Source organism: Vespula vulgaris, chromosome 1 (genome assembly GCF_905475345.1).
Source record: "Vespula vulgaris chromosome 1, iyVesVulg1.1, whole genome shotgun sequence".
Taxonomy (NCBI): Eukaryota; Metazoa; Arthropoda; class Insecta; order Hymenoptera; family Vespidae; genus Vespula; species Vespula vulgaris.
In genome coordinates, this window is record NC_066586.1 from 12,419,280 (window position 1) to 12,435,096 (window position 15,817).

The window sequence follows — 15,817 nt, forward strand, 5'->3', positions numbered from 1 at the left end:
ATCTCTTATATTTTTCAAATACCTACCATTTCGAAACCAAAATTTAAATCGATTTGGAGTTACTCGTAAATTCTCGTTGGGAGAGACCACATTTTCTATATCAATTTATCCAGTCATTATATGGTAGAGTGGATGCACATATATATGTAGATTTTGACATAAAACGTAAAGATCCAAAAAGGTTTTTGGATATCTCAAGTACTTTAAGAGATAATCGTTTATTAAACATTTCGCTATGTGAAGAGCATAAGGATCTTCTCTTTACGATCATGACTAAAAATGTTGTTAATTCTGAATATTTCAGGCTCTCGCTCAGCAACGGGTCTATCAAAATCCGATAGCAGTCCTGAGGACGACGTCGTTTTCGTTTCCAGCAAGGACAGCGAAGCTTCGGGTTTATGGGTGAATTATCTTACTGCTTGTTTCGAGCAGATTAGTAGGCAGCAGGGTCGGCCACCTTTTAAGTAAGTATCAATGATTAATTAAAATCCTTAAATATTACAAATAAATTATAATCAAAAATGAATGCGTCCTATGAATATCTCACAAACGATTTTTTGATTGATCCAAACTATGAAATATCCTGAAAGATTCGTTTATATAGACGAATCAAATAAAATAAACTAACCTTTATCATGAAAATAGGATCATGATCGTGTTTACAAAAGAATCAAATTGTTAACAGATTATTAATTAATATTTCAGAGTGCGTCATGTCGCAGTTGAAGAGTCACTTGCTCCAGGGACAGAAGAAAGGATCAAATCTGCCCGTTTGCAGATCGTTGTAGTTTGTCCAATCCTTTTAGAGCGTGTTCTATGTCGGCCAGAACACGCAGCTAATCTTTCGAGACATCTAACCATCGAGAGAGTCCTAGCGATGATGCTGGGCGTGCACGATGGCGTCGTGACGGACACTCATAAGTCTGCCCTGGTATCGTATAATCAGTGGCGGAAGTTCTTCGTTAAGGATCAGGATGAAACTTTCGTTGGCGAGTTTCTTGGTGCTGCCGTTAGCATTTTAGGCACGGCCCCACCTTCAACGCTTAGAAATGATAAGACTGTTTTCTCCGTCCATCCTAAAAAAGTCAAACTTGTGAGTTTCTCCTGAAAATCAATTTATCGAATAAATTTCTTACGATAAGTAATATGGACGCGATCAGAGATAACAAAAAATGTCTTTTTCAGGGTCAAAATCGAATCATAGCTCTGTTGAATGATCCGTTACGTCCAGAGGACAATGTATCGGTTATCGTTGATCGCTGCGGAGAGGGTATCGATGTCGCTCACGTAAAAAGACGAAATCCATACACTCTTCAGTTCTCTATTCCTGAAAGATGCTTAGAAGTATCCATGTTGGTAGGCGTTAGAATATCCAGGAATGGTTGTCCACTCGGCGTTAGGCAGGTAAAATGCGAGAGTAGACTGAGAGAACTGGATCAAATTCTCAGAGCGCACGACAATCCTCTTGAGTTTATGTGTCAGGTGAGTTTATTTTTAATGTTTAAAATCTTCCCACAAAATTTCATGACTTGTCTCAAGAGATTTATAAAATATACAGTATTTAGGATATATACTCACGTTAGTAATAAACAGTTTTGAAAATAAGTTTTGGAAGAAATATAAGATAGAAAACCAAGAAATGAAAAAGTTTTCTGCCTTATTTAAATTACTTTTTACTACGAACAAATATGTTCCTTACAATTTTTTTTTATATGTTTCAATAATGAAAAAAGAAAAGGTAATTTATAGGAAAAAACCCTTACTTAGAAAATTGTTCCCATTCTAACGTAACAAAGTGAGACTTTAAATGCTGAATGGAACAAACTTCGACCAACGAACAATTCGTGTCTGTAAAAACTTCCGGTCGGAGAATTCTCAGAAATTTCAATAGGGCAATTTAAGTCCTTATCACAAATCGTCCACAATATCATTTCATTTTCCAGACTTTCGGTTTCCATCCCGGAGATCGCGAGCAATTGGACAATTGGATGGTGCACGCATTTCAAAGGAACGTCCCACCCCATTTCAACCTTTTATCCACTCCAAACGACATTCTACCTACACCTAAAAATCACACAAGTAAGTAATAAAAGAATCGTAATCACTTATCTCGTTTACTTTGATAAGAAATGTCTAACTTGTTCCAATTATTACTTCATGCTGATGCAATAGAACGACTAGTCGGTGAGAAACATCTTTACCTTTCTCTCTCTCTTTCTCTCTCTCTCTCATTTACACATATATACCTATATATTTTAATAAAAAATAAGATACAAAATCGGAAACAATTTTTAAAATAAAACAAAGTAAGAATTTATTTTTAATCACAGGCCCCGAAGAGAATCCAACGCTTTTACATTTTGCCGCACGCTTCGGATTGGAAAGATTGGCCTGGCAATTGTTAGAATGTCCTGGAGGTGATCTAGCTTGCGATCTCAGAAATGTTTCCGAATTGACACCAGCCGATCTTGCGGAGCAAGCTGGCCACACAAGATTAGCTCATCAACTTCGTGGCTACATGGTACAAAAACATCCCCTTTAAACATCGTCATGGTTTTTCGATAATCGGTACTATCGCGATACTTCTTTTACCCTAAACGATTCAAAATTTGGCCAATACAAAAAGCATTCGCTTGTTCCTCGAAATAGCTTTAACGCAGCACTGTTACTCCTTTTATTCTATTGATATTATAAATGCGTTTAAAAAACTAACCGAAAACTGCATTTGCATTGCATGTTTCGGGCTTTGCCTTGAATCCTCGACTACGGAAACGCAGCAAATGAACGAGTTCACCAACATGTATAGCTACCTTAAAGTCATAAGCGAGAACGCGTCAAGTCAGGCCACAGGTAAGTAATTGTCTTCTTTTTTATATTTTTTTGAATGGTTTCGATACTGAAAAAAATAATATTTTCTTCCATAGATATTCAATCTACAAATTCTACGAATGACAAAAGTAACGACAAAACCAGCGAAACGAACAATGATAAAACGAACGAAGTCGAAGGCAACGATAACGAAAATAGAATTGAAAATAAAAACAACAACGAGAAGAACAACGAAAGAATAAACGATCAGGAAGATTACTGTCGTCCTCGACCTCTCAGTGAAGCTTATTCAGTGCCACCAGCTGCAAGACCGATCACTAGTCTGATTTTACCCACGCAATTGTTGACATCGTCCAATATTAATCCGAACAATCCCCTAGAAGCGAATTATTCCATTGTTCCAGCACCCACACCAGTGATCATTTCACCTACAACACCCACGATCACTTCAAATGGTCTCGACCTACCACTTCAAGGTTACATGAAAATGCACCCTGCTGGTAAGCACAACTCAGTAATTCTATATCAAATAAGTTGATTTATTCATAACCGCTATAAAAATTAGTGCTATTTTTTTTTATTTGAAATTCCTACTTCAAATATGAATCATAAATCTAATTAATTTTGTACATTTGTAAAGAAAAATCATTTATCATGCTTTTGATATGATCTTTGTTCTTTCTATTACAAAATCGAATATTCCTTTTTATACTTCAGGACCTAAAACTCCTACGTTAAATGGATCACACCAAGCACCTTCCCGAACTACCACACCAACTCAAAATCGATCGGATAACCATGGCTCGCATCCAGGAGGACGCGAAGATAGTCAGTCTTCGGTTTCCTATGGAAGAACTTCTTCGAATTCCAGCACAAGATCAAAGGAACACTCGAGACCCCAGGATGAGCTTCTCGAGATCATCAACGACTTCAAGAACAACGTCTTCACAATATCAGAAGTCGAGAGACTCGTTGAGAATTGGAGAAACCGAAACGACGTGCAGCAGAGTTTCAAGGACAAGCAGAGGCAATTGACTGCCATGAGGGAGGAATATGAGAGGATACAGAAGAAGATGAAGGAGGAGATGAAAGCACCCACGCCTTTCGACAGAATAAGAAAGTTCTTCTCGAAAGGGAAGAAAGGTGAGTGTTCTTTTTTATTTACCTATTTCTTTATTTCTTTTTTTACTTATTTTTGTTGAGAAGATTAATTATCTTTTCTCCCTTGCTATTTTTATTTGGAACTTATACGTCTCGCTTTTTGTAGACTCCAAAGATTCCACTAATGGTACCGATGACTCCTCCCCAACGACAAAACCAGAAGCCGTGAACGGAACCTTGGCAGATCGTCGACCTGTCAGCAGTCTTAGCCTTGGCAGTGTTTCCAGTAAGAGTTATCTCGTTACTTAAACTTGTCATTCGTTTGTCCTTGCTCTCAAATCCAATTCATGAGAAACGATAAATTATATCTTAGCCAAAAAAATCACGTATTACCATGACCCAACATATATCCAAGAAATGTGTTGAAACGAATCTTTGCCGACATTTTGATCGTTCAATCGTATATAAATTTAGGTTCGTCGTCGTCTGGACGAATGAGCACTGTCAGTGGCTGCAGTGGTACCAGCCTAGGTGATAGTGGAACCCATTCTGATCCCGAAGACAGAAGAGTAAGGATTGATTTAAATCTTCTCGATAGTTACCAGCTAACGTTATAGCTTAATCACCTGATCTCATATGCTTTCTTCGTAGATTCAAAATAGAGCAGATAAAGCAGGCGTAATGTCTTACGAAATACCACCAACACCAAAACCACTCGCTGGTACGTACTCGCCAGCTTTGCGGTATTCACCATCACCTCGTTCTTCAACCGCAACAGACCTTGACCTTAGGCCATCTCAACCACCGTCAAGAGCCGAGGACAACGAGTATTACATTGCTTTTCCACCATCCGGATTACCCGTTCACTGTACGTATAACGTCACTAACAGAGAATCCATAAGTTCGTTCTAGATAATCTAATAACATCGAAATTTCAATCGAGTTAGCTCTTATTAATTCAATCCTTGGGAATTCCTGAACATGAAAGGTTTGCTTTCCATTTTCCATTTGAAATTTCCTTTCAGAAATTCCAACTTCTCGTTGGTATAACTCGATCGATAAATTCACTTAACTGAACTTTCTATATCTTTTAATTCAATTTTCTATAATTTATATACAGCTTTTAAATCAGACGGATCACTGAGAGAACCGATGACTCCAGGCTCACCCAGCGAACATCCTAAATATCTCGAACTTAATCAAAACGTTTCCGGGAAGAAGCACGATGGAGAAACCACAAAACGATCGAACACTCATATCGATCCATCTTCGATAAACATCACTTCATCCGTTACACCTGTACCTCCTCCTGGTATGTGTATACCATCGAATTACGTCAACGCGATGCCAGTCTGTGTCCTTTCGTCTTCGAGCCAAACCACAAGGTCTAATGAGACTACCGATGGCCTTGACCGACCTATAGAGCCAAATTCTAATTCTAATTCAAACTCGATCGAGGTCGAAGTCGTTATTGAACCTATCCCTTCGTCGAACGAAGAAAACGTATCCGTCGAACAAAACAAACATAATCCTGGCTCGGATAGTAACGAGGAGTACGTACAAACGGATGTTAATAACGAGGACAGCAGTAAACTTCATCACGAGTATATGAATCTGGGAATGAATTCTCAGGACATCGTCAAAATCGTTGGCGCCATTCCAAAGAAGTGGCCTGCTCCACCTGTGCCACCACGAAGTAAGGATCTTTAAAATGTTTATTTTCTTTTTAACGATCAGAAAAAAAATAATGATTAGGATCTGTTACTTTTTAATAGTTCTTTTTTTTTTCTTTAACACATTTCTTACGGATGATACGTAGCATACTAGTGACTCAACTTTCTTTGTTGTCGACAACATTTGGATAATATATCACTATTCCTATGCGATCTTTCTTTTTTTTTTCTTGTTTTTCATTCATTTGAAAATTTTATGCCTCTGACACAGTAATATTTTCTAATTTTATGAATTCCTTTCCCTCTGGTATGTATACCGCAGAGACATGAGTTATTTATGGACCTTCGATCTTATTCATGGCATTCCTGGAAAGACCAACTTACTCATTACACTCACTCGTTAAATAAAGACATCGACAACCATACATATGGTTCTTCGAACCGTCGACAAAGAAAGTTATCCTTGACTCGTAAGATGGACTCTCGAGTTTCTCGCGAAAAATCGATAGAAAATGATGATGCCATCGTTGTATTCCGATCACGTACGGACGATTCGAAAAGTTCATTACTATTCTCCGTCACGGATTCGAGTTCTTCTCCGAAAACGAATCGTGTTTTTCTGTTTCTCTCTCTCTCTCTCTCTCTCTTTTTTTTCTCTTTCTCTCTATGTCAATTTCGTGGAAACATTACAAGCTACGAGTTACCATTTTCGGTAAATTCGAACGAGTATTGTATTTTTCAACAAATGAAAAAAACTCGAATCGTCAATCACTTACTTTTATATACTTACTTGTTCATAGCTGTACCCAACTAATTTCATTTCTGTATCGTTTTATTTTATTTATTTTTTTTTCTTTCAGCCGTTACCAAAAAATAGAAGACTCCGATCTAACTGGCAAAAAGGATGTATATATTTTCAGTGTATTTTATTGTTAGTGCCTTCAACGCGCGTTAAATCTAATATGTAGGTAGGTCGTTTTTGACATAACGTATCGGACAAAGTTAAAATTAATCTATTAAGTGTAACTGACAAAATCAACATCGTCTATATAATTAGTATATATTATTTTTTTTATCCGATTCGTATTAAGAAAAAAATATATATATATTATTACGATATAGTAAGTTTATCTGGAAATTAATATGCTCGGCAAACGTTACACGAAAATAGCTATACATTTGTTATATGTGTTAAGTAATTTTTGAAATATATATATATGTGGATATATATGTGTATATATATATATATATATACACACACACATATATATAAAACATATTATCTCTCTATGTACATTTTTATTCATTTATGAACGAAAGACAGAAATGAGATAAGACTTAAAATATTCATGTAAAAGGCATCATTTTGCCTATGCCGATCGTCTAACTTAATTATTAATTATTTTTTACAGTCGTAAATATTAAGAGACATTGTTAGTCATCGTAAACATCGTAATGATGATACAATTGCTATTGACTTTCAAAGTGATCTCTGTGAATAATTAGTAAACACTTTGAATATCAAGTAACCTGAATGTGTCAGTGTGTATGTATATGTGTGTACGTATATGTGCGTGAAAAAAGGGAACATTTCTAATGCGATTATCTTAAATAAATGTATAACTTAAGGAATTATGTACGAGTATTCGTAAAATAGAAATAAGCTCGGTGTAGTGCCATTCGTAAGTAGTCTTTTTGACTCATTTTCTCATAATTAAGTTATAGATTATAAGAAAAAATACAATCTAGAGAGCGCCAAATCAAATTTTCCAATTTGGTCATTGATACCAAAATCTTGTAAAGAACTATTTATATTACTAATTCTCTCTCTCTCTCTCTCTCTCTCTCTCTCTCTTTCTCTCTCTCTCCTTCTCTCTCTCTTTCTCTTTCTTGTCTCTTTCTTTCTATAGATCGACTTTTCTTACGAATTATAAACCTTACGTTAATCCTCTTATTAAATATATATATATATATATATAATATATATATATATATATATATATATATATATATATATATATATAAAGTACTACATTAAGCGTTCATAAATTAAGTACCGTAAACTGGTTCTTCATACGATTAATAATAATGAATATTATAATCCAAAAAGAATTGTAAAAAAGAAGTGTTCGATAACAATCGGAAGATGTTAATAGCTAAGCGTTCTTTTTCCTTTTTTTTTTCTTTTTTTTTTTTTATTTAGATTTATTTTATCGTTCGCTTGTATATTCGATATCCGAGCATTTCTTACTGAAAGTAATTATAACTTACTTATATATCGAAGTTATCTTCGTGTAAAATGCGCTTCGAGATAGTACCAAGAATGCATTTATCTATTATTTTATTTTTCAAGTGCATAATTCATTCCGCTGTTAATACGACGGAACGATTTTTTTCTTTCTTTCTTTCTTTCTTTTTATTTTCTTTCTTTCTCTTTTTCTTTTTTTCTTTATCGAGCAAATAAGATAAATATATATAACTAATTTTCGTATTTATGAGACGTTTTAATAAATATAAGGTGATTCGTAACATTGACTGTATATTATCACCTCCTCGTCATCGAAACACTACACAGGTCTTAAAAAGACGATGCGGACATTACTCCAATCACGTTTCATGATTTTTTTTTTAATTTTAATTACAACCCATGCGATTTAATTAACTTAAAACTCAATAACTTATAGAAGAAAAAATTTACGAGTAAAATTTATGAAAATATTACCGAAAAAAAAATATATATATATATATATATTGCACAGAATTACGCACAGAATTACACAGAGAATTTTATACAAGTATCAGATATGGAAAAATCGTTCTTAAGAAACTCGTAAACCGGTCGACCTCGAACATTGGCAGAACTCAACTCCTCCTTGAAAATCGATTCTTAATACGAAAATAATTACACAACTTCGTTATACCTTAAGCTGTTACGTTATGCAAATGACTTCGTTATGTATAATTGCGATCCGATAATTATGGCCCGAAGCTCTTTACCTCGTGTTATTAAAAAAAAAAAAGAAAAAAAAGAAAGGAAACTTCGTAAGAACGAGGAAAATGATTTAAGGCTGATCGATGTAATTTTTTTTTTCGTCGTAAAGGTGAGTAATTCGTTCGATTGATAGAACTAGATCGCAATTAAATGATCTCTAATGAATCAAATATCTTTTCGATGAGCTAAGCTTTCTATATTATTAGTTAAATTTAAGGCATAATTTGATCTCAGATTTTCTAATATAAAATTAAAATTATAATATGTATACATATATAAATATATATACATAGAACAAATTTATGGATTCTATCTATTTAACAATCATTGAAAAAATTAAATTTTAAATATTCATTCAGTTATAGATATATCGAAGATATTAACAAAGTTTGCTAATAAAGAAATAAAAATACGGAGAGATAGAAAGACAAATAGAAACCATAGAATGGCTCTTCTTTCATAATCAAAGGTAAAGTTGACCCAGTTTGTCAAAAGTGCGGTCAGACGTTAAAAAATAAAACAAATAATTATCTAAAGAAAGAGAGAGATAAAGAAAAAAAAAAAATAACACCAAATGCATGTCAGTCAACATCCTGGAAGTGGTATAGACGGTATTTCGTTCAGAACTTTTTATTAAGTTTCTTGTTTGAAACCACCACTTTCCGGCTGGCAGCATCAGATTTCTCGTTAATTGGTTTTGCGCTCACTAATTACGAATACAATGATATCGGTACTCCCACTCGGAAATGTCAGAAACAAGAATCGTTGAGGAAAATAGAGACGTCCAAGTTATTCAACCACAAATTTGGTATATATAAGAGATGAAAATTTATCAAGCTTTGTCAAAAAATCAAACGAAGCGTTCGAGTTCACCAACGTGAGTATTCACGATCTTGTATCGTTTGTATCTTTCTCGTAAAACTTTCGGTGTTATTGAAAAAACCTTTCTCGATCATTTATATTATATAATTTTATATATTTTTTTTTTTTATTTTTCATTTTAATATCTCCTTGTCTGTAACATTGACAGATATAAAAATCGATTAATCATTTTTTACGAGAGACAGTAACAGTGAAAAGTGAAAGATTGTAAATATTTTTCGAGAACGTAAAATTCGATCTATCATTTTTTCACGAATGTCTGTCAAAGATTAAAGTTCGTATTATTTTATATTTCATTAAAAAAAAAAAAAATAAATAAATGAATAAAAGAGAAAGAGAAAATTGATAAAGTATTTACTTTACTTTATCAATTTGTAACGAAATTCACTTTTTATTTTTGGATCGTATAAGGCCTTAATGATTAGTATTGAAAAGGAGATAAAGCTCGCGTAACTCGGCCCCGACCTTCGATATATTACCGTGTATAATGACTAACACGTAACTTCAACATTATAAAAGTGGACATACTTGTCTCTTGACTCAACTACTGTCATAGACATTATTAAGATCTTCTCGATTCTCACAGGTGTCAACGATCAGTACTCACTAGTCGTTCGCGCAATTCGTTTCGTTGTAGCAGTACGTTCGTCGTTTGTAAACACTTAACAGGTATGTCATTTGTCTTTTCAACGATTTTTACTTCTACTATTAACTCAATTAAATATCACGTAAAAAAGTATATTGTTTAATATAATTTCTTTTACATAATTTATTTATAAAAGCTATAAAAAATATATAAAATTTGTTTGTATAAAAATTATATAAAAATTTAGATAATTTAGTAATATATAGGACTAAATTATTCATATTATTACGTCAAATTAATTGGAACCCTTTTTCTAGTCATATTTTTCTTTTTTCAATGTTTCTGACATTTAAAAAACCAAGCATTCTCTCTCTCTCTCTCTCTCTCTCTCTCTCTCTCTCTCTCTTTCTGTTTATGCATTGCTGAAATAGTTTTGAATTTCTTAATGAAGTTATTAAATAAAATATAAACTTTATAACATTCATTGAGAAATATGATGAATAGGATTAAAAGAATATTTCTTTTAATTTATTTAGATATAAAAGAAATTTTATTTTTATTTCTTTAATTTAGATATAAAAGAAAATTTCTTCGTTAATATAATATATTCGTAAAATCATTTATATTATTATCATAAGATGATTGGATAATGATAATCACTAAGTATTTCCTTTAAAGATTTCTACAACAACGAAATGGCATCGTTAAGTTCATCAATGTTATTATTAATAACATTATCGACAATGGCTTTTGGACAATATAAACCTGGTGCATGCCCACCACCAACACCATTTAACATTCGCACAAATCTTTGTAATAATGATATGGACTGCAATGGATCTGAAAAATGTTGTCCTACAAGTTACGATGGTACAATTTGTGTGAAGCCTATCACAGAAGCCGTTAACATTGGTAAGTATCCAATTGATGCAGATTGAATGAATTTTAAGAATGGATAAAATTTACGTAAATGTCAAAAACTTATGCATACAAATATTTAATATATATTTGATAAACCTAACTATATAGAAATTGAAATCACTTTTATATCTCTATAAATTAACAAGAAAATTGGAAATATATGTTATATTATTGAGTAGGATTACTAATATAATATTAATATTTTGCTATTTTTAAATTTAAATATTTTTTATTACATTTAGTTTTCAAAATATATAATATGATTATAAAAAATATGATTCTTCCGTTTCTTATATCGAACTTCATTGTATGATATTTTTCGACTTCGATTATCTTTAGAAACTAACATAAAATTTATTTTAAAATTATATATATTATGATACATGTATATACATGGTTATATATGTACATATTTAATTATATATCTATATAATTATATACATATACTTAATTATATTTAGATATCTTTATATATATTTTGTACATATATATGTATATATGGACGAAAACTTTATCTACCTAAAATATTTATCTGTGAAAATATTAAAACGTGTTATGTATAAAATTAGAATAATATAGAAGGAGCATAATGTGATGTAAATATTTTTTACATGATGTAGAAGAGATTTCAAGGTTCACTCTTTGTTTTTTTTTTTTTTTTTTTTTTTTTTTTTTTTTTTTTTTTTTTTTTTAATGGCATGCTCTTTTTCTATCGCTATGTGATCAGCCTTGTTATGATGATTTCAATATGCTAATTTCGTATGTAATATCTCTCCATATTATTACAAATAATGGAAATATTTTAGGTATGCAAAATGTTTTCCTCACCATATATATACTATACTCTATGTGTGAGTATGCATATATATATATATATATATATATATATATATATGCAAAATTGTATATGTATAAGTGTGTGTATGATCCCGTTTATCTCGATAAATTCAAATATCTCGTGAAGTATTGAACGTAACAAAAAAAGTTTTTTACATATTTGTTTCATATGCACGAATGTGTTCCACATATTTCTCGAGTTTTATATGATGTTATATTTCTTTTTATAAGTTGAATGATGGATAAAATTTTGATAAAATAATATAAAAAATAAATTTTGAATGTATATATATATTCTTTTTGTCTCATAGATAAATGGCATTTGTTGGAACGAATTCAACAACGTGCTGCATAAGATCATTTATTATTATAAAATATTATAAATTATAGTATAAATTTAAAGTTTCTAAGACGTATAATCCTGTATCGTTGATCATAGGTTATTAAGTTGTATACTATAAACAAAAATCATTTTACAATAATAATTAATTTCATATGACACGTCGTTAAATTCGTTTCAACAAATGCCATCGGACTGAAAAAAGAAATTGGTGCCATATAATATACTTCTTTGTATTAAACAAATCTGTAAAAAAATTTTTTTCTTGGGTTCAATTCTTCACGAGATATTTCGATTATTTGAGATAAAGGGGATGTCTTGTACGCACACATAGACACACACATAGAGAGAAGGAGAATAAATAAAAAATTAAATTATTAAAGTAATAAGAACTTCTTCAAATCTTGAAAATTATATAAAAAAAAAATTATTAATAAAATTAATTTAAAAATTAAATAATACATGATACATAGAAATTAAACACAAAAATATTGTAAAAGCGATGCAAATGGAGGGAAGAGAAAAAAATTCCGATGATTCATATCTAATCAATCAAAATAGGAAAATAGGATATTCTATTATTATATTCACATTAAGGATGGATCTAACGTGATTTCCAATAATTACAATGTCGACTCTAGTTATTAATGATATTGGGAACACCACAAGGTGAAAAAACCGATGATGATATTAAATCTTCTAAAGTTATCAAATTGTCCCATTTCAAAACGATTCTTTCAGTATTGTTAAATTTTTATTAAACAAAAAATATTTATTAATTATTTTCTTAATTTATCCTCACATAGTATCTACGTATCTTTTTGTAATTAATTTGTTAATTCATAAATTACATTATAAAAGAATAACAGATTGAAAAGCCATCGCTTAATTACTCATCGATAAATGAATTTAAACTTGTATCATTTTTGATATCTCGTAAATTTGTATTATTGGTTTCTAATATATTCTGACGAGATTAATTTTTGTTTATTTAGTAAAACCAGGTTCCTGTCCGATTATACCAACTGGACGATGGATATGTACATCAACTTGCCGATCGGATGGCGATTGCAGAGGCATTAAAAAATGTTGTGAAAATCGATGTGGCGCTTTAGCTTGTCAAAATCCTGAAGTTAATAATGACCCACTTGATTTCGACTATTCGCAACCATCGGTTATATTTCGTAGAAATAGGTCATAACGATTAAATATTGTATGAAAGTGTAAAATTTCGATAAATTTACGTTAATGCTATATGTTTTATCGTACGTGCCATAAACGACTTTAATATACTCGTAATATACGATAACATAATTTACTTATCGAGGCGTTAAATTTTACAACGTATTTAAAAGAACGCTTGAAATATAACTCATCGAATTTTTAATGTATTTCTTTAGTGACGCTTAATTTGTTATAGTATGTCGCATTTCTTTATAATAGTGTTATTATTTAATTTAGAAGTTAATAATAATTAATAACTTTAGAAGTTTTATATATATATATATATATATATATATATATATGTATATTTGAGTGCATATTGAGAAATTTATTTTATTATTAATTAAATGAAATAATATATACGCGGTGAATTATGGCTTGTAGTATATGTACTAATATTTAATAATATTTATATATTTTATGCAAATTTAATTAAAAAAATTAGATAATATTAGATGTGAACTCAAACATGTAAACAATGAGATATAGAAAATTAAAGAAAAATATATTTCGATAATTTTTCACTCTATTATGTGATTAATGATTAAATAATACGCTTAAAATCAATTATCCAAAGTAATCTCGTTGGTTTCATATTTCTTATTCACTTTGTAAAGACTCTCACAAAATGAGTGACGCAAGATACACGTTTAAGAAAGGCCACTTAAAAGCATCTCGCAGTTTATCCTCTCCAGTTGGGTAGATCCTAAGACTCGCTTGCGTGATCAGTGATTCACTCGTTGTAATATTACTTGGACGGAAAAACCTCATATTTTTATTAACAAAACAAAGAAAATTCCAGTTAAGAGTTGGTGGAAATACAGACCACGGTGATTTAAATAGCAGGATTTATTACGAGCTTATCAGACGCTTCTAACTCAGTTCACGATTGACATTCGAACGAAAAATATTTTTGAGGTCTACTTATTACTCTTCAACGAGCAAATCATCAGCAAAAAATATCAAAAAAAAAACATCAGCAAAAAACATCAGCAAAAATGTACAGTACGTATATTTGAAAAATTAACAATTAATGGTATCGATCCTTATTAATATCCCATACGTATAATCAAAATTAGTATTCAATAATTATTTTAATATAAAAATTTTATTTGTCAGGCAAAACTCACATTCTCCTTTTTTGCTTATGTCTGATGATAATCGTGACAGCAGGACAGCTTTCTAGTAAGTAAACAAAATTATCTGCATATATGCATTAATATTATTTTTATAGAAACTTAATTGACTTAGAACTTAAAGTAAACGTATAGTGTCAAGTCGTGTGCGCATGTTTATATATAATATGTATATAACAATGTCTGAGACTTATAAATTTTACATAACTTGTCCGTTTGAAAAGTGAAAGTCAGTAGGATACGTAGACGTCTTACTCGTTCTCATGATTTTTATACTTGTTCTGTTTTTTTCTTTTTCTTTCTTCTTCTTTTCTTTCAAAAGCGTACATTGTTCATGCATTTCGAAGCATTCGATTGTCTCTCTGAAAGGTAGTGATTAAGTTCAAGGATATGGCCTTTCGTTGCTATGCTGCGTACCATGATTCTTACTGTGGAATAGCATTCAATAAGAATAACCCAATATCATCAACAACAGTGAAATAAAAATATTTATTATCTTTATCGGGGAAAAAAAAAGATAAAATACTTTGAATAAATTGCTTCCGTCGAAGATTAGATTTTAGATAAGCATAGATCATGCAGATTAGATCGAATATTCAAATACTTCGTGTCAATACAAGCCATATTGAAAACGTTGAAAAATTGACGCATTCAAATGCAAAGCTTAATTATTCGTTTAAAAGACATAGCAAAAACTTATGTATTATTAATAAATTATCTACGTAATTGCATATAAAATACCCTATAATATTTTATTGTTCAGGTAAACCTGGATTCTGTCCTCTAAAGAATACCATCGACAAATGCACACCTAGATGCGTTAGCGACTATCAATGCTCAAGTAATCAAAAATGTTGTCCTAACAAATGTGGTTCTACATCTTGTACCTCATCGAATGCCGTTAACACTGGTAATGGTTACAAAGGCTCGCCAAACAGTATGTATATTTTTTTCAAGAAAATAAAAATTTCAAACAATGTACTATCTCGAATATTCGCATATTTCTTTTAGGTGGAGCCGTTATATGTGCTGGTGTAACATGTAGAGCTCAAGAAAAATGTCAATTCGATCGTAACACTAAGCGAGAAAAATGTGTCCGAGGTTGAGAGAATTTTCATAAAAAATTATTTCCTACTAAAACATATGTATTTATGTAACCCAACAATCATGATAACCCTTAGATTTAATTTAATTCTGCATTTAGTATATTTTACATATATAGAAACGTATGTACGATGATTTGTAGAATTAAAAATTAATTAAGACGAATTATGAATGATATAACATCACTCAAGG

The 15,817-nt window shown here is 31.1% G+C and overlaps 3 protein-coding genes across 5 annotated transcripts in view; all 3 read left to right on the forward strand.

The window, feature by feature from the left end:
* Positions 1 to 7,577, forward strand: part of LOC127068213 (phosphoinositide 3-kinase adapter protein 1) — a 40,043-nt gene extending 32,466 nt beyond the window's left edge. For 2 of the 3 annotated variants that reach the window (XM_051004047.1, XM_051004054.1), the window contains exons 6-19: positions 305 to 464; positions 706 to 1,093; positions 1,186 to 1,482; positions 1,944 to 2,079; positions 2,173 to 2,184; positions 2,331 to 2,521; positions 2,778 to 2,850; positions 2,925 to 3,329; positions 3,547 to 3,972; positions 4,097 to 4,216; positions 4,405 to 4,499; positions 4,582 to 4,798; positions 5,051 to 5,626; positions 6,464 to 7,577. In XM_051004047.1, the coding sequence (XP_050860004.1) occupies positions 305 to 464; positions 706 to 1,093; positions 1,186 to 1,482; positions 1,944 to 2,079; positions 2,173 to 2,184; positions 2,331 to 2,521; positions 2,778 to 2,850; positions 2,925 to 3,329; positions 3,547 to 3,972; positions 4,097 to 4,216; positions 4,405 to 4,499; positions 4,582 to 4,798; positions 5,051 to 5,626; positions 6,464 to 6,480 (3,113 nt within the window). In that variant the 3' untranslated portion in view covers positions 6,481 to 7,577. The remainder of the gene's footprint in view (positions 1 to 304; positions 465 to 705; positions 1,094 to 1,185; positions 1,483 to 1,943; positions 2,080 to 2,172; positions 2,185 to 2,330; positions 2,522 to 2,777; positions 2,851 to 2,924; positions 3,330 to 3,546; positions 3,973 to 4,096; positions 4,217 to 4,404; positions 4,500 to 4,581; positions 4,799 to 5,050; positions 5,627 to 6,463) is intronic. The other variant, XM_051004064.1, reaches the window with a different exon arrangement.
* Positions 7,578 to 9,175: 1,598 nt separating this feature from the next.
* Positions 9,176 to 13,781, forward strand: LOC127068241 (WAP four-disulfide core domain protein 2-like). Its single transcript, XM_051004153.1, has 4 exons — positions 9,176 to 9,472; positions 10,064 to 10,146; positions 10,742 to 10,975; positions 13,157 to 13,781. The coding sequence occupies exons 1-4, from the start codon at positions 9,417 to 9,419 to the stop codon at positions 13,360 to 13,362; spliced, it is 579 nt and encodes a 192-aa protein (XP_050860110.1). The 5' UTR covers positions 9,176 to 9,416; the 3' UTR covers positions 13,363 to 13,781.
* A 150-nt stretch (positions 13,782 to 13,931) lies between these two features.
* On the forward strand, positions 13,932 to 15,790 carry LOC127068244 (waprin-Phi2). Its single transcript, XM_051004167.1, has 4 exons — positions 13,932 to 14,390; positions 14,505 to 14,570; positions 15,285 to 15,458; positions 15,533 to 15,790. The coding sequence occupies exons 1-4, from the start codon at positions 14,384 to 14,386 to the stop codon at positions 15,625 to 15,627; spliced, it is 342 nt and encodes a 113-aa protein (XP_050860124.1). The 5' UTR covers positions 13,932 to 14,383; the 3' UTR covers positions 15,628 to 15,790.
* Positions 15,791 to 15,817: the final 27 nt, after the last annotated feature.

Bases quoted from the DNA above. Each gene is read 5' to 3' on its own strand.
- LOC127068241 (XM_051004153.1), top strand. From the start codon at position 9,417: ATGAAAATTTATCAAGCTTTGTCAAAAAATCAAACGAAGCGTTCGAGT. The intron at 9,473-10,063 runs GTGAGTATTCAC...CGATTCTCACAG, and splicing joins AAGCGTTCGAGTTCACCAAC to GTGTCAACGATCAGTACTCA. The intron at 10,147-10,741 runs GTATGTCATTTG...TTTCCTTTAAAG, and splicing joins CGTTTGTAAACACTTAACAG to ATTTCTACAACAACGAAATG.
- LOC127068244 (XM_051004167.1), top strand. The intron at 14,571-15,284 runs GTAAGTAAACAA...TTTATTGTTCAG, and splicing joins GACAGCAGGACAGCTTTCTA to GTAAACCTGGATTCTGTCCT. The intron at 15,459-15,532 runs GTATGTATATTT...TATTTCTTTTAG, and splicing joins TTACAAAGGCTCGCCAAACA to GTGGAGCCGTTATATGTGCT.